Here is a 25085-nt window from a genome sequence, read left to right as displayed (position 1 = left end):
TCAAGAATAATGTGATAGTAATGATGATGATAAGAATGATGATGATGGAGAACTTGTATTCTTTCTTCACCATTTACACAGTGCTTCTTGCTTCCTCGTATTTGACATCTGGTACAAGGGAAGTAATTTTAACTGCAGTTCAGATATGAGGGCTAACGAATGTGTTTGTGTGTGATGTTTGTTTATGATGGGATTTATGATAATTAACTGTTCAGCATAAAGGTTAGTGAGAGTTTGAAACCTTTATCTAGAGACTTAGTTACATTGATATTAACTCGCACGCAATAAACTTGGTAGGTAGTGATTTGGAAATGTGCCAAGGGGAAGTATGGATCCTATCTTTGAATGGGGGTACTCGAAATAATAAAGTTATAACTTGAAGTGTATATATAATTACAGCTAGAGATTAGACTGATTTGATTCAGCCATTTTTATTAATGTTTATTCCATTGAAGACTTCAAAACAATATAGGACATGATTGCAGGAAAGAGACATACAATGATGTAAAATAGGATGTTTTTGTCTTTTGAGAAGTAATTATGAAAAGTGTGTAAAGACATATTTACATGTATCTTAAAGAGAATGGTTCATGGTGTGCTGTGTGGATAATTATTAAGAAGATAATTTGACAGCAGGACTGGATAAACTTATCAATTACTTAGTTATGGGTGATGAGATGTGTTAATAGTGAGGTGCTGCTGGTTGAAAAATCAATGGAATGTGGCTCTAGAATTGCATTAAGATGTCAGATTTCCTGGTTATTTTCAGTAGTTTAGTGGTGCTGTTACCACAAGTTAACCTATTTTTAATTACCAATCTTCTGGATAATTTCTAAATGTATTTTGTGTGTTCAGAATTTAACATCTGGAATGGTTCTTCGAAATAGGAGATATTTTGGATAGTTGTTTCTGAGACAGTAGCAGCTTGTGGTTTTGATATCTTTGTGTGCAACTACTTAAAACTTCAGGGGATGGAAATATTAACTGGTAGAATTTATCCCTTCTTGCCCAAATTTTCCTTACAATTATTTGAAAATTTCCTTAAATTGAGGAAAATTTCGTTCAAATTACAATCACTACATTGACACTGTTTATTTTTATTTGCCTGTTTTCAGGTAAGAATACTCCTAGTGTGGTACAAATGTTTTATCACACCTGCAAGTTTGCGAGACCACAATCTGCAAATCTGCAAGGCCCATCTTAGTGTAAAAAAAAAAAAAGGTAAAGTGCTCTCCTGTGCTTAGCACCACATCATGAAGGCGTATAGGGGGTGTGGGGGTAACGCCCCACACTTTCTTGATCCGGTCATGAGTGGGGGTGATGTGATCAGCATCATGCTCCTGACCGTCTTTACCCCCCAGATACCCATGTTATTCGACGCTGGGTGGGTGCCGGGGCTGCTTCCAATGTTAGAAAAGTTCCCAGATTTGAACCGGCCGGGGATCGAACCCGGGACCTTGAGCATGGTAGTCAGACGTGTTACCGACTGAGCCACCATGGCACTGGCCCATCTTAGTGTGTATAATTTTATTTTTAGGCATTATATTTAGTTCAAGCAAAATCTAACATGCCCTGCGACAAATTGCTGAATGTTAAGTTTCCCATTAATAAGAAAGAAATTTATATATATATATATATATATATATATATATATATATATATATATATATGCATGCTCACCAAACGTTCAGCACATATGAGAGCCGATTAGAAATGGCTGAACTACTCTGTAAAAGCTCTTCTTGATTTGTTATGCACCTTGGTGAAATCACGCATGAGGCCAAGAGTAAGAACCTGACCAGCTGCAGATAGAAGCATGGGAACAAATTGAAAGCACAGGATGACTTGGGAATATTTGTGGTTTCAAATATTTCACATTTATTTGGGCATGCAGTGTGAGTTTGCAAATAGACACAAGCTGCTACTATTTGAGATAACTGCCTGGCACTTAAAGATTGTTGACCTTAAATTAACCTTTATGTTGAACATGTTTTGTATGTGTTGTACTTTAATATGTGCTTACTGCCAAATTTTTCATTTGTGTACTTTCATCTGGCAGTTCATGATGAAAATTTGCATGCATCCTACTATTATAACGAAGACTGAATAATGTATGTGTTTTGAGTTGAAAATTCATGAGTAATTATGTATGCAGTGAAACCTCGATATACATATTTCAGAGACCAAGGTGAAAAAACTTAAAATGCAGGAAAACGTAAAATCCAGGAATGTTTATAGCATTTTGCTTGATTTGAAGCATAAAAAGAGAATGTATAGTGCTAGTAAATGTAAAATCAGGTTCCACTGTATTAAGGTGTTTGAATGCAGTCAGTGATAATTATTCAACACATTTGTAGCCCTTCATAAGGATCTTTGGTAGGGATTTTTTACACTCTACACAAAGATCCTGTTTCTTTCCTACAGATCAAAAGAACATTCCTTGCACAAGTTGTTCATCGTGAATCCGGTTCACGAAAAATCACAATTGTCTATTGCATATTTCACACTTCACACATACCCATTTATGAAATTGTCACATTTAGTTCACATCTTCAAGTTCATGATCTATGCTACGCAGCCGTTGCTGCAGAGCATCAAGTTCTTCTTCAAACAGTTTTCCTGAGTTATTTTTCTTCTTTCCTTTGTCCTTCTGTTCTTTATGCTTTAATTCTTGGTACTTCTGGGCCAGGAAGGAGTCTACCAAAGGCCCTTGGTAATCTTCGGGGAACGAAGGGACAAGCGGCATGATGTATTTGTATAGCCTTTCATTCAGAACGTAGCCTTGCAGTGTTGAATCACACTTTACATTGAACCACCAGTCGCAAGTTAGCAGGACCTGATTGAAGATGGTTCCGTTTGGACAGAGGAATGAGGCTTGCCCTCCATTCAAATCACAGTAGTGCCATACCTGCAAATAGAGAGAGAAATTAATTATTACAGAAATTAGGTTGAATGTCAAAATACCAAGAGTTTTTGCTATGAAAGCAATGCCTCTTCCTCACCTGTACAGCAACATGCACACAGAGGTACGAGGTGCATTTCAAAAGAAGGGGCCGATTATTTACAAAAAGTGACTGGTAACAGTGATCAGATCACGCTTACGCAGTAACATCAAGTCAGTGGTCGGAAGTAGCGCGCTACTGTAGCTAGCTACAAAAATTGTAGCAGTAGCTGTAGCGGCGCTACATTTTGAAAATTGTAACTGTAGCTGTAGCGAAGCTACAAAATTCCTGTACTTGTAGCGAAAACTTCGCTACAGCTACATTTCTTCTGTGCATTTTGAGGAAAATTTTGAATGTGACCACAGCATCAAAAAAATCGGCAAAAACGTTTACTTTTGCAGGAGGTTCGTATAGACAGTCTATTACGTGGAAACACAGATAATCAAGATTATAAATATCTTGTTATCGCAGATTATAGATATCTGCGTAATTCATTTCATTAATATAGAATAAATCTAATATCCAGATAACTAAACTGAACTGACATATATGAATATATTCTGGCTAACAGCTACGTTTATTGAGCTGCATCGCTATTTTGGGGAGAAACATGCCTCGTTTGCAGCTGCCCTGGAAAAAAAGCCTTATTTGCACCACCACAGGAAGAAATCCTGTGGATATCCACGGTGTAAGAGAGGTAAATGTCATTAATTGCTGTGTAAAACACATCTTGCAGTGGAAAAACGAGCGATCCATTCTCCACTACAATGAGAAAGCTAAAGTGCCACCAGCAATCAATAGTTCAGCATTGATCATTGTCAGTATATAGGATCTCACCAGCAAGAAATTATTGTTACAAGAATGATAGACATACACTTTCTGGAATTACAATTATTTTCGTCATAATATTTGTTCAGAAATTTTAAAATTGCAAAACATTCAGAACACTCGAGTTTACCCATTAGTTTTCTCTATATATTTTATAATATTGTAAAACGTATGTATGTATGATCTGAACCACTAGTGTCACCGCCAGGTATCGTACCTGGGGCCCCTTTGAATACAAGGTGACAAAATTTCCAGTGTGTCTTCAGGAAGCATTCCCAACAGGAAACTTACGTAAAGCATCACTCCACCTGTTGCTCATTTAGCTATACCAAAAAAGCATCTCTCCCGCTATCCACAAAGTTAGAGTAAACATCTAACGAAATTACGCTCGTGTAATAAATAACGATCTATTTTCCAGTAAGTACAACTAGCATACTAGGGGCATCTTTTGAATATCCAAGTGGTGGTTTCAATTTTTTTTTTCTATATGCAAAAGTAGCATAAACATAGCGAAGTAGCGAGTAGCGTACATGAGTAGCGTAGCGAACTATTTTTTGGTAAATGTAGTTGTAGCGAAGCTACATTTTTGGATGAGTAGCGGTAGCTGTAGTGAAGCTACTTTTAAAATGTAGCGTTCTGATCACTGCATCAAGTTTATTGACGACCCAGTACATTTTTTCACTAATCAGCTGTCGGTTATTCTGTGTGTTAGAGCATGTTAAAATGGCTGCACGATTACACAAGCCCGCCAGATCAGAAGTACTGTCTGTGATTCGATTTCTTAATGTCAAAGGTCATGATTCTGCAGAAATTCACCGAGAATTGTGTGAAATGTATGATCAGAGTGTAATGAGTGAAGGAAAGGTACGGCAATGGTATTTTAATTCACACTCACCAAAGGCAAAAAAGTTCAAACAAACTCCCATCTGCAAGGAAGGTCATGGCAACTGTGTTCTGGGACCAACAAGGTGTGTGTGTGGTGGTTTTCATGGGGAAAAAAATCACATCGCAGGTATCCTGTGTTTTGAATGGAGAACTTTTTGATTACTCCTCGTATAATCCAGACCTTGTACCTAGTGACCTTCCTGCACTTCAAAAAGTGGCTTGCATTTCAACGATTTGAAGAAACGGTGGTGTTGAAAATGGTAGTGTTGTATTGCGTGAATTCCCAGGCGGCAAACTTCTACGCACAGGGTATAAAAAAGCTTGTACCACGGAATCAAAATTTCTTGGAAAATAATGGTGACTATGTTGAGAAAAGAACTGGATATGTATGTGTTTATAACAACTAAGACATTGTTTCCCTTCTTTCCTTTTTTGATGTAATCAATCTGCCCTTAATTTTGAAATGTGCCTCGTAGAAAAATACAGGGTTCCTGGTCTCCATAGCGCTTGGACATTTACAACTGGTGTCTGAATTTTCAAATTCCGTTCTCAAAAACTATTTTTTTAATATTTCATGTTAGTTTATGGAAATTCTCATTACCTGTATTAAAACAACGAGTACAGTATGTGTTTTCTGTGTCATTAAATCAGAATAACAAACATGCCATTATAAATTTTTGCACTGATGCTAGCCGAATTTTAAATTCTGTAGTGATATGATAGAGTTGGCCCTATATTAGAATATATTACATAGTTGTTCATGCTGTTACCAGTTGAGCCTTCTTTAGGAAGGCCACTCTGGTGCAAGAATGAATTACTTTTAATCCATCCAATTAATAAATGAATGTTTTCACATTTCGAAATGTATAGCTTTGGCTTTCTTTGCATGCATGCATGTGTGTGTGTATGTGTGTATAAACTATAGAAAAAAAAGAAAAGAGAAGCTGGCCCCTGTGTATAAATATGCTAGAGATTTTTGTGACACCTTGTATGTTTCACCTGTATCTGCCAGGCAAAATGACTTCAGTAACCTCAGGTTACACCAATATGATGGAGATGCGAGCAGATCCATGCACCTTAAGAACTGGAATACAAAAGCGATAGCTATTGTATCATGCTTACGTATGTAACATTTGTGTTAACCACAATGATTACAACCACCTGAAGTGGTGTTTGTTCGAGCCGTGTTCGAAGAGAAAGCAAGAAGATGTTGCACATGTTGACATTTTAGGGAAATTGCAGGCTCTACCAGGACCCGAATCAGGGCTCTGGCATTCCGTGCCATCTACCAACCCACTGATTTTTCCCTAAAATGTCTACATAGTGCATGTCCTGTGTATGTCAAATCATAAGATGCTGCCTGTATAACGAACAAGCACAGAAAATAAAGGAGAAAGATGAAAACTTGAGTGCCCACCGGTTGAGAAGACATTTTACTTCTGTAGTCAACTCTAGCTGCCGTTTCAAGATGATGACGATGACAGTGGCCTACTACAGGAGATTTCACACCATGTCGCCTGAAGATTTCACAAGTCAAACGTAGGTTTGTGGGGCCTTTTGTGTCGCTACGGTGTGAAATGTTGCTGTTGATTGGCTCATTTCAAACGACACGCGTGTCCCTTCGGTCTGAAACCTTCCTAAGTCTTCAAGTCTTGAAGATACAAGTCACAAGGATGGAAAATTATATCTTTCTTATGGTTAGGTGCGAAGGCAGGCAACAACACCCTAAAGATAATATCCAAAGTGCAGGAAGAATGCATCTTATTTAAGTCGCCAATACGAAATGATAAAATCTACTGGCGAGTTGATTTTTAAAAATGTGTCCGACATGAAGAGTGGTATTCCTAGGACCTAGGATTTTCGAAGGGGAGAGGGGTTACGCATGCTATTTTTGGTGGTCAGTCCTCATTTTGCCATCTTTTCCTGTCTTTAACGTGTCAAATGGGGTTATGACCCCACCAACCCTCCCCTGGGGCACGTCACTGGAGATAAATGAGTAAGCATTTGATCATATTGGGAGATGAAACACTAGATGTGTTTTGAACGGAAGGTTTTCACTGTGTATTAATTGTTTCGCGATCCAGCTGTTTTCGAGAAGACTTTCCTTTGTTTCATGCCACCCTCAGGGGCCGGGGGTGGGGAATCATGTGTGATATAATTGAATAGCTTTCTTTCACTTATTAAACATGTATTTTTTCGTTTTCCAATTCAATGTGTATTTCTCACGATATGTGACCGTTCCGGGTCTTTTGGACCACCTGGTATAACAAGACTGCGGAAGCTGCGACAGACAATTTTGAACACTTGCGAGTGTTTAGGCCTGAATATGAACCATTTGGTGGGTTTTGGCTTTTATAAGAGCTACAAACAAGGACAAGACACATTAGTGGTGTTCAGGCTCGAATCATAGAGAAATATTCGAGAACTGTTTGTGTCCAGTTCGCAGCCCACAGTTTGAATCTTGCGTTGTCGAGTGGATTGTCCATCCTGTGTATGTGTAACAGCTTTGTAAAAACACTCAAAGACACCGTAGATGTTTTGATGCCTGATGAGAAGAAATGGACAAACACACATACTGAGATGTTTCCGGCACACAATGTTATGCATGGAAACAAGAGGAGTAGAGTGGTAAAAAACGTTCAGATTTCACTTTCTGATTAAAATGGCAGCCTTGAACAGTGGTGATAATTTAGGGGATAGTTGCTCCCCATTTTTTTGCATTCACACTATGGCCTCTTGATGTTAAGCCTTGTCTACCAAGAGAAAGTAAACTTTATTTGCACCCCCCCCCCCCCTCCTCTTGGAACCCAATCGCCACCACTGGCCTTAAACATACAATTATGAGGTTCTATCTATACTCCTTAAAAAAATGGTGTTCAGCCCCCTGAAAGGAATTCCTGGATAAGTGTTGACAGTGAGACAACTGGAGGAATGCTTTACAGAAATTTTACTAGCTCGGGTGGGATACTATTTTCTTGGACCCCCCCCCCCCCCTTATCTCGAGCACTGATGATTATGATAACAGCCACATATACATAATGATTCACAGCATATTTAATACATTGAATAAACAAATGAATAAACTTTGTTGTTTATGAAACGGTACTGAAAATATATTATTATCCTCCATGTTGGAGTGGTCAATGTAACCTAAGTCAGAGTCAATGTTGGGTAAGATATTGTGTTTGTTCCATCATCAGCATCACCAGTTCTTCCTTCATTCTCATTGCCGTGATTAACCCAAAAGGTAGAAAAGTTATTTAAAAATATTGAACTATAGGAAACTAATGAGAGAGAAAACACAACGCTTTTAGACCGTTACCTGAATTCAACTGTGTGCTTCAATACGTAAATTGGGGCAGGACACCTGAACCAAATCTGTAGCAGCTTATTCAGGCCATCATGACCAGGGCACTTGTTGGAACATAGTGCCAGTATATAAAATCCTGATACGTTCGTTTTTGTTAACTATGAATATGTTTCTGGAAGCCATTTTTTTTACAGGCCACACAAATATGAAAATTCATTCTTATAGTGGTCATAGGATTGTAAAACATGTCAAACATATTGCGCTTAAGTACAAATCACGAAAAAGAAATGAAAATACTTTACCTGGCAGTTTGTTTTGGGATCTCCAAAGAAACCTTTGTAGCGCTGAGTCTGACAGGAGAAGGTAGTGTGAGGAATCTCACCGTAGTTTGGAAAATCAACTCCAGGCCTTCCAGGTACGCTGCCTGCATTTGCACCTATTCTGCTGACCACTCCCCTGTTTCTCAAAGGAGCGAAGCCAGGGAACTTGGTGACAGTCTTCTTGCGCTCAACAGGCAGCATCTTGTCGTTCACTTTGTGAGGTATCGTCGGCTGCAGGTACTGTTGTAGAGGAGGATTGTCATTGATCTTCTCGGGTATCGTCTGCTGCAGGTATTGCTTCTCGGGTATCGTCTGCTGCAGGTATTGCTGGACAGCAGGGTTATTGATCTTCTCTGGTATAGTCTGCTGCAGGTACTGTTGGACAGCAGGGTTGTTGTTGATCTTCTGTGGTATTGTTGGCTGCAAGTACTGTTGCACCGTAGGATACGTGCGAACGGGAGCTGCCGTGGCTGCTGGTGCACGGTTCTTGCTGGATTCAAGTATGATCACCCTCGTCCCGTCACTGTTGTGCCTTTCGTATATGGGTATTCTATCGTTCAGTCTCTGAACTGGAATCCAAGGCTGGTTGTACGTGTTGTACACTGGCGCTTGCTGTCTCTTTGGTGCGGGGACAGCTTGGAAGATGAAAGTGGGCCTCACCACCCTGTATGCAGCGTATATAGGAATTTGCTGTTGTCCGTTGTTGCTTCTTCCTGTGCCGAATCTATTGTTCGTCACGTACAGCGTGATTGGTTGAATCAGTCGTCGGCGTCGCTCCAGTAGGAGATGGATTAATTCGTCGTCGGTGAGTGGATCAAGTCCTGTTGAGTTAGCTTTCTTCTCAAGCTTAGAAAGGGATGGCTTCGGTTTGGGTGCCGACGTTTCTTCTAAAGATAAATCCTCGGAATGCTTTACTGCATCATCCTGTGTCACTTGAACACTGGTTTCTGTCCCATACGATTGCACGATGAATCCTGCAAGAAAAGAAACCTTCATGAGAGCCTTTTCACTATGAACTAGATGCTAGATGTTGTAGTGTGTTTTCTGTGTTGTAGTAAAGTGTACTTTGCAGCGAGTTGGATTTAGGATGCTAGGCACAGTAGAGTCTGGCCCATTTTCATGTCTCACTCACTCGGATCCGACCTACATATGAAGAAAAGCCCCGATTTTTAAAAGAATATAAATACACCCCGCGCTGATTACTCTATATAGTTATATCTCGAATCGTTGGGCGCTAACGCCGAGCTAACCTGTCTGGTGTCTAGAATACTTGTTCGAATCACGTCGCCAGAAGAGCTACAATTACTATTTATATCGTAATATATAAAATAGTTTGATCTCACTCAGTGACTCATCAAACCCCTGGACATGGATACCTGAAAGTTTGAAGGGTGTCCTCCTCTTATGACGTAAGTACTCACTAATAAGGGATTTTCCGAACTTCAACCCCTAAGGAGGCTAAATGGACCTAGAAACATGCAAATCCTTGTTAACAGAAGTTCTCAACAGGTGGCGCTGTGTGCATTATACAAAGTGGGCCACGAATGTATAACTACTACTTTATTATTACATTTACTACACTAATAGTTTTTCTAAAGGTTTGTTAACATACTTGCCATAAGAGGTGCTGGAAATTGTCCCCGTTGGGACAATAATCTCTGTCATGTGATACTGTGGAGAGTCGGCTACTTACTCATGTGTTAAGTTCAGGCCGTTCGCCGGCTTAAACTGCTTGGCTGCGAGAGGATGTGTGTATGAGGAATGGAATAAATTACGCTCATTGCCCTTTACCAATATTTAATATAATCCGCACAAGCGAGGGAGGTTGATCACGCACAGCCAGCAAGATATCCAAACACACAATGATAAACCTAAAGTGGTTCCTCGGCTGAGGCACTGTATCGGTCCATCGAAGGTGACGGATCGACTAAACACTGTCACTCGCAACACACTTCGTGGTTCGCTCTCTCGATCCAGACTCCCCCGGCGACTGCTGGCGTTTTTCATTACACAGCATTTTATTCCGGCTCGTGACACATGCCCATCCTGTACATCTATACGCACAAACTGACGAACGAACTCGGCTAACATACAATACAGCTCCAAACTACATCCGGGCCTCCCCCATGGCGTAGTGGTAACGTCCTCGCCTTGTAATCAAAGGGTCCCGGGTTCGATACCCTGTGGAGGCACATAGTGGTTCGGATCCCACTTTAAACTGTAGGTCCAGTCCCGATTAGCCTTTCTGTGCATAAGGTGGACTTAAAAAAAACAATTCAATCGAAACTACATCCCCTTACCCTTCCTTGCCAACTCGTGAAGAATGCGTGAACATTTTGTAACTTCTAATTTAACCTTTACTCCCTTGAGTATTTTGCCTTTTTATGAGATCATTATCCGCATATTGATAAACAGATTAAACGAAAGCTAACCAACCAGCTTGTATATTATTCAGAAGGATTTGTTATTCAGGGTCGGCCATTTTCACGATCAAAGCATGTACAGAGAGCCAGGAATTGTCTTAAGCCTTGTCGCACAGCGGGATTTAAAGTGCTTGAAATTCTTATTGTCATATATTTAGGTTATACAACACACAATGTGCGTTGAGAGAAACCGGTCTCTATTCGGATACGCCGCTCGCAATTTATTGCTGTCTCGAAGCCAGACGGGCCGAGAAGTTGTTCAGCGCTAGTTCCAATTTATGGCACGCTGCCTTTCTGCAGCATCTACTGTTCATCGCCTAGCAAACATAAAACTCGAGATCTTCGTTGTACGAGAGCATCTTACAAAGTGGAGAAAATTTCAGTAATTGAGTGTTGTCTGTCTACACCTCCAAATTTTGATAACATTTTCAAATGAAAGCACTAGCAGTAAAGAACCCTGGAAAAATTAACGCGGTAAATGGAACCTCCCTTAAAATGAGCCAGATTAAAAGTGTTAATTACGAAATATTTTATAGTGTGTCCTGTTCTCACAGAATGCAGCAATTCCAGCCCCCTCCGGAAAAAGAAAATCCAGCGTGCGCTAGTGTCTTCAACTTGTGCGGTCTATTTCCACTCTACTCTAAATAAATATTATTTTTCGAGAACTATTTTGGAAGACGTTAATTTTTTTGTAACTTGCACAGAGCATCGAACATACATACTTTGTATGCCGACGAAATCAGTATTGTAAGTCCGTTTGATTATTCACTTGTACATTGATATATTTAAGTACAGTTGTCATTGCAGATTAGCAAAATTGCGTACGATTTATGATATTTTAATGTTTAGCAGTCCAGTCGGTATGGCGTCTAAGCTGCCAGGTTCGATTCCCATGATGGACGATTTGTGGTCGGAATTTTTGCAACCTTGTCCCTTCATAAAGCGGCTCTGGAGTGAACGGAGCCTCGAGCTAATAGGTACTTGGGGGCAACCCTGCGGGGGGAGTGGTAAAGACGGCAGGAGCGTGGTGGTGATCACATCCCCTCTTCCCAAAATGACCTGGATCGAGAATGTGACTGTCCCTCCATCCTCATCTTCCCGATTATCCAAAAGTGGCAGAAAAAGGGAAGTGAAATAAAACTATACTTCCATCGAGAATGCTTCTTTCAGCCTGCCATTGCTGTGGGATTTTGTTTTTCAGTTGCTACATAAGGGGATAGAAAAATATACGAGAAAATAATTTTCTGAAACTATGTAGATGACGTTATTTATTTATTTATTTAGCGAAAGATCCTTAACAGAACCAATAGTTCCAATTACAAAGGATCATATTAAAATTAAAAAGGATCATATTAACATATGGTCAACATAGTACAATTTGATGAGACTGATGCATGTAGGGATTCAGGTTGATTTGGTTTATTTTAAATCGATTTTTGCCTACGAAGATGAGGATGAGTGATGATATGATGAAAGGACACTTCACAAAGAGAACACCCGTGCCCAGGATGGGAGTCTAATCCGGGACCCCTGGCGTAATAGCACACTGCTAGCCACTCTGATACGGAGGTTGGCATACAGGGATTCAGAGATCCAAAGATTTTCTGCCATGAGAGACGGAACACTTGTGAGGAGACAGAAAAAAGATTGCCCTCCTCTCGGAACCAGCCCACGTGCTTGTTACGGCTGCGTTTTGAGATAAAAGACACGCGCCTGGCCTTTTTTTTTTGGTGGAGTGCTGTTCACGTAGCACAGCTCGAAGATTGATGAAATGGTACTGTGCTTCGAATGGAGAGAAAGTGAACACGTATTTTTCGTAATAGCGTTTCGAGGTCCAGATTCTGACAGGCTTAAGAGTTAACTAGTTGACGAATATTCCGGTTGTAGTGCTGGGACGTAAGAGCTTCGTTAGTACGGAGCATGTTTACTTTATAGTACAAATGATTTCTTGAAGTCTAGGAAATGTGATACCAATTATGGCAGCTTCCAAACGCTGGGAATAAGGATACATATGCTCCAAAGACGATTTGGGGGGGGGGGGGGTCCAGCCCCCCCAGAAAGGTTTGCTAAGCACATAAAATTAAATAATGATAATAATGAGAAAATAGAAATAACTAAAATTAAATAATGAAAATGTACTTGTTGTTTAATCGAAGGTTATATATTTCCGCAAAACATTGGAAGGCAAGGATCATGTTGTGATCATACGACTTTGACAGTACCAAGGAAGATTTATGCAAGATTAATTACCACTTATAACGTTCATAAAATATAACAAGGAACTTTTTTTTTGTCAACTGGATCTAACATACTTCTTTATATTCAATAAATGTTCAATTCTTTATCTGTTAGACTAATTTGCTTACCAGGGCAGTTTTTTTTTTTTTTTCAAATTTTGCCGGCTTTAACTACACGTAAGCTAGATAATGAATATTCTCATACCGTCTTTTTACCTATTCATGTAATGAAAATATAATATTAATTTGAATATTTTAATTAATACTATTTTAATATAATTATAATTATTTTAGTTTAACATTTTTTGTCATATTATTTGTTAATTAACAAATTAGCCGCGGTGGCTCAGTCGGTAACGCGTCTGACTACCATGCTAAAGGTTCCGGGTTCGATCCCCGGCCGGTTCAAATCCGGGAACTTTTCTAATGTTGGAAGCGACCCCGGCGTCCACCCAGCGTCGAATAACATGGGTACCTAGGGGAAACCCTGGGGGGTAAAGGCGGTCAGGAGCGTGGTGCTGATCACATCACCTCCACTCACGACCGGATCAAGAAAGTGTGGGGCGTTACCCCCACACCCCCTATACGCCTTCAAGGCGTGGTGCTAAGCACAGGGGAACACTTTACCTTTTTACCTTTTTTAGTTTAACATTATTATTATTATTAGTAGTAGTAGTAATAGTAGTATTATCATCGTTATTATTTTGAGACACTTGGTTCGGACCCCCCCCCCCGAAACATATTTCTAGATACGTGCCCGATTTGCTCTGATCATGATATCGTTCTTCTTATTTCCAAGATATACAGAAATGTATCCCGTGAATTACGTTACTGGAATTTTGAGGAAATGAGTTGAATGACAATTCTACGTAATTTTTCTTTAGACATGAAGAAATTAAGTGGCGAGAGCCTGCCTCCGTGGTGGAGTGGTTAGCAGAGCGCCTTACGATTCCAGGGGTCCCGGTTAGAATCCTGCCTTATGTAGCGGTCTTCTTTCCTCATCTTCACGATTAGCCGAAAGTGGCAGATATACGAAGTAAAATAAATCAAATCAATCAGTCAAAAATAAAAGTGTCGAGAAATAATTAAAAAACAATGCAACCTTATTATTCATAAGCATTTTTTAGTTATTCTTCACCTTTGTTTTGTGTTTACTCCGCCAGTTGAAAATGGTGTTTTTGTGATATCAAACAAAAATATGTAACTGCGTTGCTAACAAATGCGATGTAGTGATGTTGTCAACACAGTTGCAGTGCCCATTCAAGTGTTAGTGCTTCTATACTTCTGAAAGCCAATGGTGTAATAAGACACCAAAGACTGTGCTTAACAATACCAGTTCCGCATTTACACGAAAAGGAGCGTTCTTTGTCTTTGAATTATTTGTGTTACTATGCACCACACTTTTTAAAGTGCACCATCATATTTTTAACCTGAGATGAATGACCTATTCTGGTATTTCTTTTTCGGCGATAACCAACATGTTACACAACTTCATCTGTGCAGTTACAACTAGCATGGGTGGGCCTCCCCGATGGCGTAGTGGTATCGTCATTGCCTTGTAATCAAGGGGTCCCGGTTTCGAACCCGGTGGAGGCACATAGTGGTTCGAATCCCACTTTAAACTGTAGGTCCAGTCCCGATTAGCCTTACTGTGCATAAAGTGGACTTAAAACACCAAATCAATCAATCAATCAATCAACTAGCATAGGCGTAACTTGAGGGGGAAAGGGAGCACTTGCCCCCTCCAAATTTTCAGATTTATTGCTTTTATTAATCTCCTGGGACCTGAGTATAAAGTAATAAAGAGTAATATTAGTGATTTTGCAAATGTAACAGTTATTTATCAAATAATTCTGAATGCTATTTTCATGCGATGGAAAACTTTGAGTCTGCCCCTCCCCCCCCCCCCCAAGTTAACGCCCCAAGTTCGATTCTGCCTCTCCAAAATTAGGCCCCAAGTAATGCTCATGACAACAACTAATTTGGATAAATTGGATTGCGTTTTTTATCCCCTCCGACGAATGTGAAATTCTCTAAAGTCCGTCGGTCTGAGAGGAACAGATTTTTAAGAAGTTTCTTGAAGGAATTTGTAGCAGTGATATTGAAATGGAAACTGGGCAACACTGCAACTTGAAATTAATCAGGTGCTTCGTCACTCTCACCCGGAAGCAAGAGCCCACTGGTCACTTTCGCTGGTGGACAATGAATGCCGGAACGAAAATGATAATCTCATTCCTGTGGTTGGATCAAAAGACTGCGTCTACCGCATGGCGTCATGATTAAGCAGATTTGGCGCCTGGAACAATGGTGGCGCGCAACCATGTAGCCGAGGCTGTCAACCTTTTTTGAAAAGGCGACGGGGCAATTTGAATGTTGGCAACGAGTTATTCCATGCCAAATCAACACAGATATGTGCAATTTTTAACCTGACTATCTCCGATTTTCATAAAATTTGGGGAGTTGAAACTATGCATAGAACTTAGTAATTATGAAAATTTTTAGTCTCGTGCGTCTTGTAATTGTTAAATTATTGAAGGTCAAAGTTTGCAGAAATTGCCTTTTTTGAGCCCGCTTAGCTATACTAAATGTGCTGTAACTCCGCCACTATTTTGCCTAGGAAGCTCAAATAAAGCTTATTGTGCAGGGAATTGAATAAGCTTTCCAGTGATATATAGCAAGCCTACCTTTGGATAAAAATAGAATTTTGTCAAGTCACCTTGACTTTTGACCTTGAATATCTCAAAACATGTCACCACCAAAAATCGTGAAAAAAATATATTTGGTCCCTCATGCAATACTCTAAAACATATCAAAAAATCATTCTGGGACTGCAATGGGATTAGAAGATACAAAATAATATGTGTAACTATGTGACTGATAAAAACCCCATTACATGAACTATGAAGAGTCAAATGTCCCTTAACACTCCCTACGAAATATGAAGGAGGTATCCTGGGTATAATTGGTCATAAAAGAAATAGGTTAGGCACAGGGAGATCCCTAGCCGTGTGTGTCAAGCGCAGATCCGGCATATTGTTGACCGCCATATTGAATTCAACGCAAACATTTCAAAGGAAAGGGGGTGATGTGATATATCAAAAAAGGCTAGAATTTCACATGATATGAAGTGACGAAGATTTATCCAACATATATTTAACCAGCAAAAATTTATTACTGCATGCTTGTAACCATTTTCTCCTTTTCGAGGTGTTAAAAACAAAGCATTGGAATGCTCCTAACATGTTAGGAACTCATCGAGATCACGCTGACATCTCGGGAGAGAAAGAAGTATACGCACCATTGCATATGATTTTAATCAGCTACATTCACCAAATAGTTGAATAGTGAAGAATATTGGGAAAAGTATCTCAAACAATTACGTGACACTTCCTTTGGAATGAAAAATTCTTCAGTGACGAGGCTAATTTTTATTTTCACGGTGAAGTTAATAAAAATAATATGCAATACCTGTGATTTGCTCAGTCGAATGGTTGTTGCTGGTAAGCTAATTATGTGGTATAATGTATGGCGAACGGAAATGGTTGGTCCATATTCAACAACGGAACCTTAAATGGTGACGGCTTCTTGGATTTGTTAAGTGAACAGGTTTTTTCACCCTTGCTTACGGGATATGGCACTTTTCGAGAGTTTTGAAACAGGACAGAGTGTGACCACACTATGTGGACATTTTGGCAATTTCTTCATGGTAATTTTCTAGGTAGATTGATGGGCACACGGGGATCTATTAAAAGGCCTGCACATTCCCCAGATCTAACATCTTAGGAGGACTTTTACCTTCAGAAACATTTGAAGAGAATGGTGCATGCACTAAAAGTCCCTGATATTGACCATCTGAGAGAAGGCATAGTTGCTGCTTGCGATGTTGTTGCACATGCTACATTGCCAAATGTTCTATGCGAGTGTGAGAGACGACAACGAGTGTGCTCACAGGCACATTGACAACATTATAATGTGCATATATCGTAAGTGAAAGATATGTGTATAACTTTTTGCTGGCGTAAGATACGTTGGAAAATCCTTCGTCACTTCATTTCTCGTGAAATTCTAGCCTTTTTTGATTTATCACATCACCCCCTTTCCTTTGAAATTTCTCGTTGAATTCAATATGACGGTCAACAATATGCCGGACCTGCGCTTGACACACACGGCTAGGGATCTCCCTGTGCCTAACCTATTTCTTTTATGACCAATTATACCCAGGATAACTCCTTCACATTTTGTAGGGGGTGTTAAGGGACATTTGACTCTTCATAGTTCATGTAATGGGGTTTTTATCAGTCACATAGTTACACATATTATTTTGTATCTTCTGATCCCATTGCAGTCCCAGAATGATTTTTTTGATATGTTTTATAGTATGGAATGAGGGACCAAATATATTTTTTTCACGATTTTTGGTGATGACATGTTTTGAGATATTCAAGGTCAAAAGTCAAGGTGACTTGACAAAATTCTATTTTTATCCAAAGGTAGGCTTGTTATATATTACTGGAAAGCTTGTTCAATTCCCTGTACAATAAGCTTTATTTGAGCTTCCTAGGCAAAATAGTGGCGGAGTTACATCAGATTTAGTATAGCTAAGCGGGCTCAAAAAGGGCAATTTATGCTAACTTTGACCTTGAATAATTTAACAATTACAAGACGCACGAAACTAAAAATTATCATATTTACTAAGTTCCATGCATAGTTTCAACTTCCCAAATTTCATGAAAATCGGAGATGGTCAGGTCAAAGGCTGTGTTGATTTCGCATGGAATGACTCCAACACAGGATCGTTTTCACGCATCCTGGAATATTTCGTGTTAATGTTCGAAATTGTCGCGGCCGCAAGAATGCCAAACTTAGTTCGTGAATATTTTCTTTCAATGTTGATGCCTCGGTGGTTCAGCCTGGAGGTCGTCTGGAGACCCGAGTTCGATTCCCGCGGTGGGTGATCATTGGGACTGCCTGGTTGTAATCGTCGTGCATGGGTAAAGGCGGCGGGGGCTTGGTGCTGATTATATCACCTCCGTTATAGCCAAGGTCGAGAGTGTGTATCACTCTACTTCCACATCACTTGTGTCTTCACGGTACGGTGCAATGCAAGAGGGACGTAGCGATAAATTTGTTAATAGGACTTTCAGGCCGAGTAAGTCTTTCAAAGCAGTTTTATATAAATTCCTTGACAACACGAAAGAGGAATAATATTAAATTCATTTGTCATTATTGCGTTACCCCCACACCCCCTATACGCCTTCATGGCGTGGTGCTGAGCACAGGGGAACACTTTAATTTACTTTACTTTACATTATTGATGTAAAATATATCTGGTTTTACACAAATGGATTACACATTTCGTCGTGTGAGAACCAGAGGGACGTAACTCCACTTTCAAATTTACAGGAGAGAGGAAATAATGTATTCTTAGGAATATGTATGACTCTTAAAAAGTCAGGAAATTGGAGATACGCTACTTTACTGCTAACGATTAGAAATGAAAATATGTTGATCTGGCTCCAAATAACTCTTCAGATGAGAATATTTAAACAAAACTGAAAACAGCTTTTTTTGGACTTACGTTCCTCTGATTCTCATACGATGATTTTTTTGTTGTTGTTGTTTTTAGTTATTTTACGTTGGTATTAGAAATAAATACAGATAACTATCCACTTCGTAACTAGGATTCAAATCTAAACCACGTGGCTAGTGTTGCCCACGAGACGAGACTTTGGCCTGTCTCGTCTCGTGGAGTCTCGTGGAAATGCTGTCTCGTCTCGAAAATATTCGTTTGTCTTATGGCACATGATCAATCTCGTCTCGTCTCGAATTTTTAAAAGCCTGTCCCGTCTCGTCCCGTGGACAACACTACACGTGGCTTAGCAATAACCATTCCCACCGAAGTGGCCAGCGACATCGGCCCTTCCAATCTGTAGAAAAGCATTTACTGCGCATGCACTACCAACAGTCCTGGCGGACAAGCGACACGTGCAGCTTGTGTCGCTTCGATACGAAATGTTGCATTTATTTCTGAAGGTGGTTTCCAAGTGACGCGTGTCGCTGCCTTAGGGTAACAAATGGCATGGAAGTTTCAAGGTGTAGTTTCATCCTTGCCTTCTGCTTCAAACGGTTGCGTGCAACGAAGGGAACGACAAACAGGAGATGCTGCAAAAGAAAGGCAAAGAATGAAACCATCCACATAAATTATCCTTCAGTAGCTTAAACACTGCATTACGGCTCCCCATTTGTCATTATCCTGTCAGCTGGATATGAGGTTGCGATTGTGGGTGCTTGAAGGTCAGGAGTGTCGTGACGCTTTGGGTAAAGTGCATACGTAACGCCCTCTCGTCGTTAACTATCGGAACTTTCACTCCAAAAAACATCACGACTGACCTCTAAATGTTACCCGGAATTACCACGACTGCAATTTTTGCCGCCAGTTTTCGACTGTGAAAGTGGTTTTTTCAATGTGGCCGCTCGGCAATTGCTTCCATCACGAGTAGGACGGACGACCGCAATGTTTCAAGCCACAACTCGGGCCGATGATTAAAAGTGTATCTGGGAACTTGTTGGAACGGTACTTGCTTCGCGAAGACTTCTACGTAGAGCCACGTTTTCCCCCCCCGCGCGCTCGTGTAACGTAGTTTGTACTTTTCGTTTTAGAAATTTCTTTTGTAGACCAGAAATACGTGCGTATCAACCTATGGATTATAGCCTCCCCCCTCTTACAACACACACAAAAATTCAGAAAATCCTTAATTGACAAATATTTCTCTTGGTTTGGAAATACTTTAAATCCGTGATTAGAATTTGATTTTGATTAGGGCGATTGCGAACCAATCCCAGTTGTCTGGAATATAAATCATATTACTTCTTTTAATACAACAGTGGTCTTTCTATATATTTTTTATTACATTGTTATGTGCTCGTTTAACGTTTTGTTAACGTTGATTTATGGAGGTTGATGAACGCTTAACACATTATTGTTTCGCCCATGGCTACTCTGACAATTGCCAATAGTTGGACATAATGATTAAGTAATTTTTGTTATTTAGCGTCACTTTTCTGCCACTCTTGGTTAATCGCGAAGAGGATGAGTGATGAAATTGATGAAGATACACAAAGAACACCCATTTGCAGGTCTAGAATCGAACCATGGACCATCGGCATTGTAGCTCTGTGCTAACCACTACGCCCCGGAGATCTACAAGGACGGACATAATGCAGTATTCGCATTTCCATATTATTGTGTGCGGAAGAAAAGTTCTAGGGAATTTACCTACACCCTCATACACTAGTTATATGGAGGGTGCTTAAGCTTCTTTCAAGAAGTAACTGCATTTGTCAAACATGTATTTCCACTAGTTTGACGTAGATTTTCTTACTAGTATTTAAGTTCAGATTTCAATGTGAAAGCGCATTCCTGGTAGGTGCCAATATTAGCCGTTTCTGCACCTGGAAACCAACCACTAATTCATAACCTTAGCTCAATTGAAGCTCTGCGTCATGGAAAGTATTTATCTTACCGTTATTACCGTTTTCAGTCGTGGCCGCTCGCAGTGGCCTTCGTATGTGAAGGGTGGCGGAACTGCACATTGAGAGAATACCGAGCTCTCTTAGATTTTTCTTCAGTTAACGCCCTTATTTTGTTCAAGGGCAATCAGTTCTCACTGGAGAATAAATTAGAGGTTTTGTTTTTATTCTCGTGTTAAATAATTACTCTCGGATATCGCATGTCAATTTCTCACTGAAAGACGCTATGTTGATTAGCCGCAGGCCCGGATTTAGGAGAGGGGTTTAAACCCCGGAGCTGGGAAGGAGAATTGCTCTAGACAATAGACACAAAATTAATATACAGATGGGGGACAAAATAATGCGAACACCTGTGAAAAAGTATGCCACATTTCACACCGGCAGTACAGCAGCACCACCTGGCACTGAAGTCTGCCACCTAGTGGCTGTGAAGGGTAAGGTATTAGTTTGCCAACAGCAGTCATTGGTGGTGCATTCGTCTATCATACGCTCTCAAGAGACACTGCAATGTCAGACCTGACAGAGTTCCAAAGAGGCATGATTGTTGGAGCACGTTCAGCTGGAGCCACGGTGACTGAAACCTCAAAGCTTGTTGGGTGTGCAAGGAGCACAGTATCAGCCGTTATGACAGCGTACACAACACAAGGTAAGATGGCGTCTTCAAAGCACAACAGTGGACGAAAGACAAAGCTTGCTGCTCGGGATAGGAGGGTGTTGAAGCGCATAGTGGCCCGAAAGCACAAGCAATCGTTATCCGAGATAACATCTGAAATAAACAGGCATCTCCAGGACCCCATTTCAACCAAAACTGTCAAAAGGGAACTCCATGCTGCAAACATTCATGGCCGAGTGGCAATTCGTAAGCCATTGGTGACCACGTAATGCTGTCAAGCGACGCCAATGGTGCAGAGCTCACAGAAGTTGGTCCCCACAGCAGTGGCAACAAGTCATCTGGTCTGATGAATCAACATTCACGTTATTTCAGACCACGGGGCGCGTTTATGTGTGGAAAACGCCTCGAGATGCATTTCATCCTGACTGCCTCTTGCCGACTGTGAAGCATGGAGGTGGGTCCATTATGGTATGGGGCGCGATATCTTGGCATGGTGTGGGACCACTTGTTTTTCTGCATGGGAAGATCAATGCCAGTCACTATCGCAGCATTCTGGGGGATCATCTCCATCCTTTTGTCCAGACTTTATTTCCTGGGGACCGACCGCTTTTTGAAGACAACGCTCCTATCCACACTGCTGGGTCGGTCCAAACATGGTTTGAAGAACATGACGATGAAGTAGGACATCTTGAATGGCCCCCACAGTCTCCTGACCTGAACATTATAGAACATTTGTGGATATATTTGGAGTCCAAACTTCGTGCTCGAAGTCCGCCTCCAGCCAGACTTTCGGAATTGGAGACTGCTCTGGAGGAAGAATGGCTCCATATTCCCTTAAACATTGTGCATGAACTCTATGCGTCCATCCCACGTCGCATACAAAGTGTACTTCAGTCACAGGGTGGTCCAACCCCCTATTAATAAAGATTTTCTCTACATTCACAGGTGTTCGTATTATTTTGTCCCCCATCTGTATATATATATATATATATATATATATATATATATATATATATATATATATATAAATAAATAAATGAAATAACCGGAATGCCACCAAATTTATGGGGAATAATTTTTCACCTGACAGTACCTAAGAGAGATAGGTGGTAGTACATGATAAGTTGATTTCAAAATTGAAAATATGGTGTCACATACACGTATGATAGCAAAAATCATGTGTAATAATAATAATATTGAACGGAATATATCGGTTTGCAAACATTGCAGACAGCTAAGGTGAAAGCAATTTCATTTTCTTGATATTTACAGGTAAATAATCTGTGTGTGAAATATCTTCCTCTCCACCCCACCCCGTCTTGTAAAGATGGTGGCAAGAAGTTATTCGAGATGTAGTAGGACATTATACGTTACACTTGTTCATACTATCCTATACGTAATTGTATAAATGGTGTACTGCCTGCACATTGAGGATAAAACACGAAAAGAACGACAAGTACAATTTTCTTGTTAATGTAGAATGATTACACAAGAGCAACTGCAGTACAAAATACATATTTTAAAATGGAAATTTCAGAATTTTATTATCTCGGTATGACCTTGTAATTAACATTGAAAGGGAATTGTGTGTGTCTGTGGGGGGGGGGGGGATACTCAACCCAAACTAGCCTCAAAATTGTAGGCTTCGTTGTACCTGTGCGGAAATTCGCCGTGGTTTTTCGTTGCTGGCGTGAAATAAACTTGAAACGAAACATTCGAAAATATATTTAACTATCATTATTATAGCTGTTTATCATGTAAAAGAAAACACTTGTATACAGTGGCTCAAAATACAGATGTTTTTGCCGAAAGACAATCAAAAACTCATTATCTTTTACCTGGAGAACGTAATTTCTGACTATCAAGGAGTTCAAGAATGTGACATTACATTTACGTGTAACATAAATATTAACTATGCTATTGTTACAATAAGTGTATCAGTATTGTATGTGGATTTTAATTGTCTGACTGTTACGATTCTGAATATTAATATAAATATACAAGAAATGTGCAGTCAATTTAGTTACGAGATTTGCAAGGGGCATTCTGGAATTAGGTTAAGAAATTGCGTAACCTTGAAGCGTGTGAATATATTATGGGCAACTGGAAATTACATTTGAATTGTTTGTTGTAGCTGGAGTAGCCCCGTGGTATGAAATGTTGATTATGATGACTTGTGACTACTGTTCTACCTTGACCCACTTAAGGCGGCTGCAGTGTACTCATATTTGAGTCGAGCTTCTTTCGAGTTACTTTTGTACATTCCCCAGTTTACAGGAAATTTTTGTTGACTCGACCTGACATACCTGGAAGCCATGCCGCCCTCCGAGTCGATATGTGATCTGCGTTTGCATAGAGGTTCCGCTCTGCAGGCGGTCTGCTTGGCGAGGGGTGTGGCTGCTCCAGGTGTCGCGGTGAAAGTGAAAAGTAAAAACGCTAAGTATTGCGCCAAGATACGTGAAGGAACGGCGATTCACACGATAAGCAGTTTATGGACGTAAGGAGGAAGTGAGGTTCGCGGATGTTTGCTTTTCTCAGCAATATTTGCCTCGGACACTGCAGTCCAGCGAGCAATAAATGCGAAATAGAAGATGGTAGAAAGCCCGAGTGCTCAAAATGTGGCTCGCAGGGTATCTCTCATGGCAATAAAGAAAGTAACATAAGTTTGCAAATTGCAATTTATGTTTAATCTTTTCATGCCGATGTTAAATTAATTCCTGCTTACAGAGTGCCCTGAAGTGACCATTCGAATATCTAGACAATAACTTCGAGTTCGAGATACTTAGGCAAAGTATATGATTTTTGAAAACCAAAATTACGACTGTACTACTTACCCATATATTGATTTTGTTTATTTTACTTCCCATTTCTGTCACTTTTATAAGATGAAGATGGGTGATGAAATTGAGGAAGGGACACTGGCAAAGTTTTATAAGATGGGTGATGATACAGTGCGTACATTTTAAAACCGGCCCCGAGCACAAATGTGAGAAACGTTACTATATAGTGATCTCTGCATTTAGTACCTTACAACAAATGACGTCCTTCTTGCAGGATATACATGTCCAGACGGTTTGCCATATTCCTAGCAACCTTATGGAGTACTTCTACAGTGATATTATGAATGGCAACAGTGATGTGATGCTTCAGCTCTTTCAAAAAAACCCATAGGAAGTTGTCCGGACTTGAGAGATCAGGAGATCTGGCGGGCCATAGTTCCTGTGAAATAACCCTGTCGCCGCCAAAAAATTCCCTCAGACAAACACGCAATGCGGTAGGAAAAGGGAAGGGGAAGAAGAGGAGGGAGGGGGAGGGGAGGGCAGTATAAGTATGGAAGAATTGAGCAAGGTACAACAATATACACAAACAAACATTTATTGTAAGGTACTAAATGCGCATATCACTATATTGTAACATTTCTCATATTTGTGCTCGGGTCCGGTTTTAAAATGTACGCACTGTATGATGAAATTGAGGAAGGGACACTGGCAAAGAACGTCCAGGCAGAATTCAAACTTGGGATTACTCATATTTTCAAGCGGATATCTACCTCATGATTTAAGAACAAGTGATATATTTTGGATATCGTAATATCGCAAAGTTAATCCATTATTGATAACCACAATGATTTAGTCGGTAGGTCGTGCGACTGCCACACTGGAGATCCGGATAGGTGATTTCAGGTGGGAATTTTTCCTACAGTATTCCTACTCTGGGGTTCACCCAGCGTGGTGCTGATCACATCAGCCTCACAAATGGCCTGCTACAAATAGAATAATAAAATGCCGTTTTTGGAGGACCCATAGCCTCGAACAGCAGTCAAACGAAAAAAAGAAAAGGTTAAGAAAAGTTGTTTGCCTTAATTACCTCTATGACTGTGAAAGTAGACGTCGTAACAGTATAGTATATACCATGAGACAAGACTTGCCCATCGAGAATGACACAGACCCCTTCACATGCGAGACTCACAATCAGCCCGTTTGCACTTTGCAGAACC

The 25085-nt window shown here is 40.3% G+C and overlaps 2 protein-coding genes across 5 annotated transcripts in view; one reads left to right on the top strand and one right to left on the bottom strand.

Annotated features, from left to right (window-relative positions):
- The window catches only part of qin (tudor domain-containing protein qin), a 268711-nt gene that overhangs the window by 41870 nt on the left and 201756 nt on the right, over nucleotides 1–25085 (top strand). The gene's annotated exons all lie outside the window — the stretch shown is intronic.
- Nucleotides 1676–25085, bottom strand: part of LOC146003334 (uncharacterized) — a 59440-nt gene continuing 36030 nt past the window's right edge. The window contains exons 2-3 of the mRNA XM_083141613.1: nucleotides 8268–9259; nucleotides 1676–2908 (exon numbers count right to left, since the gene is read on the bottom strand). Coding sequence (XP_082997739.1) covers nucleotides 2540–2908; nucleotides 8268–9259 — 1361 coding nt within the window. The 3' untranslated portion in view covers nucleotides 1676–2539. The remainder of the gene's footprint in view (nucleotides 2909–8267; nucleotides 9260–25085) is intronic.

This window comes from Lepisma saccharinum, chromosome 20 (assembly GCF_977018435.1).
Source record: "Lepisma saccharinum chromosome 20, izLepSacc3.1, whole genome shotgun sequence".
NCBI classification, from domain to species: Eukaryota; Metazoa; Arthropoda; class Insecta; order Zygentoma; family Lepismatidae; genus Lepisma; species Lepisma saccharinum.
Note: the sequence above shows the minus strand (reverse complement) of the source record. Positions and strands in the feature narration are given on the sequence as shown.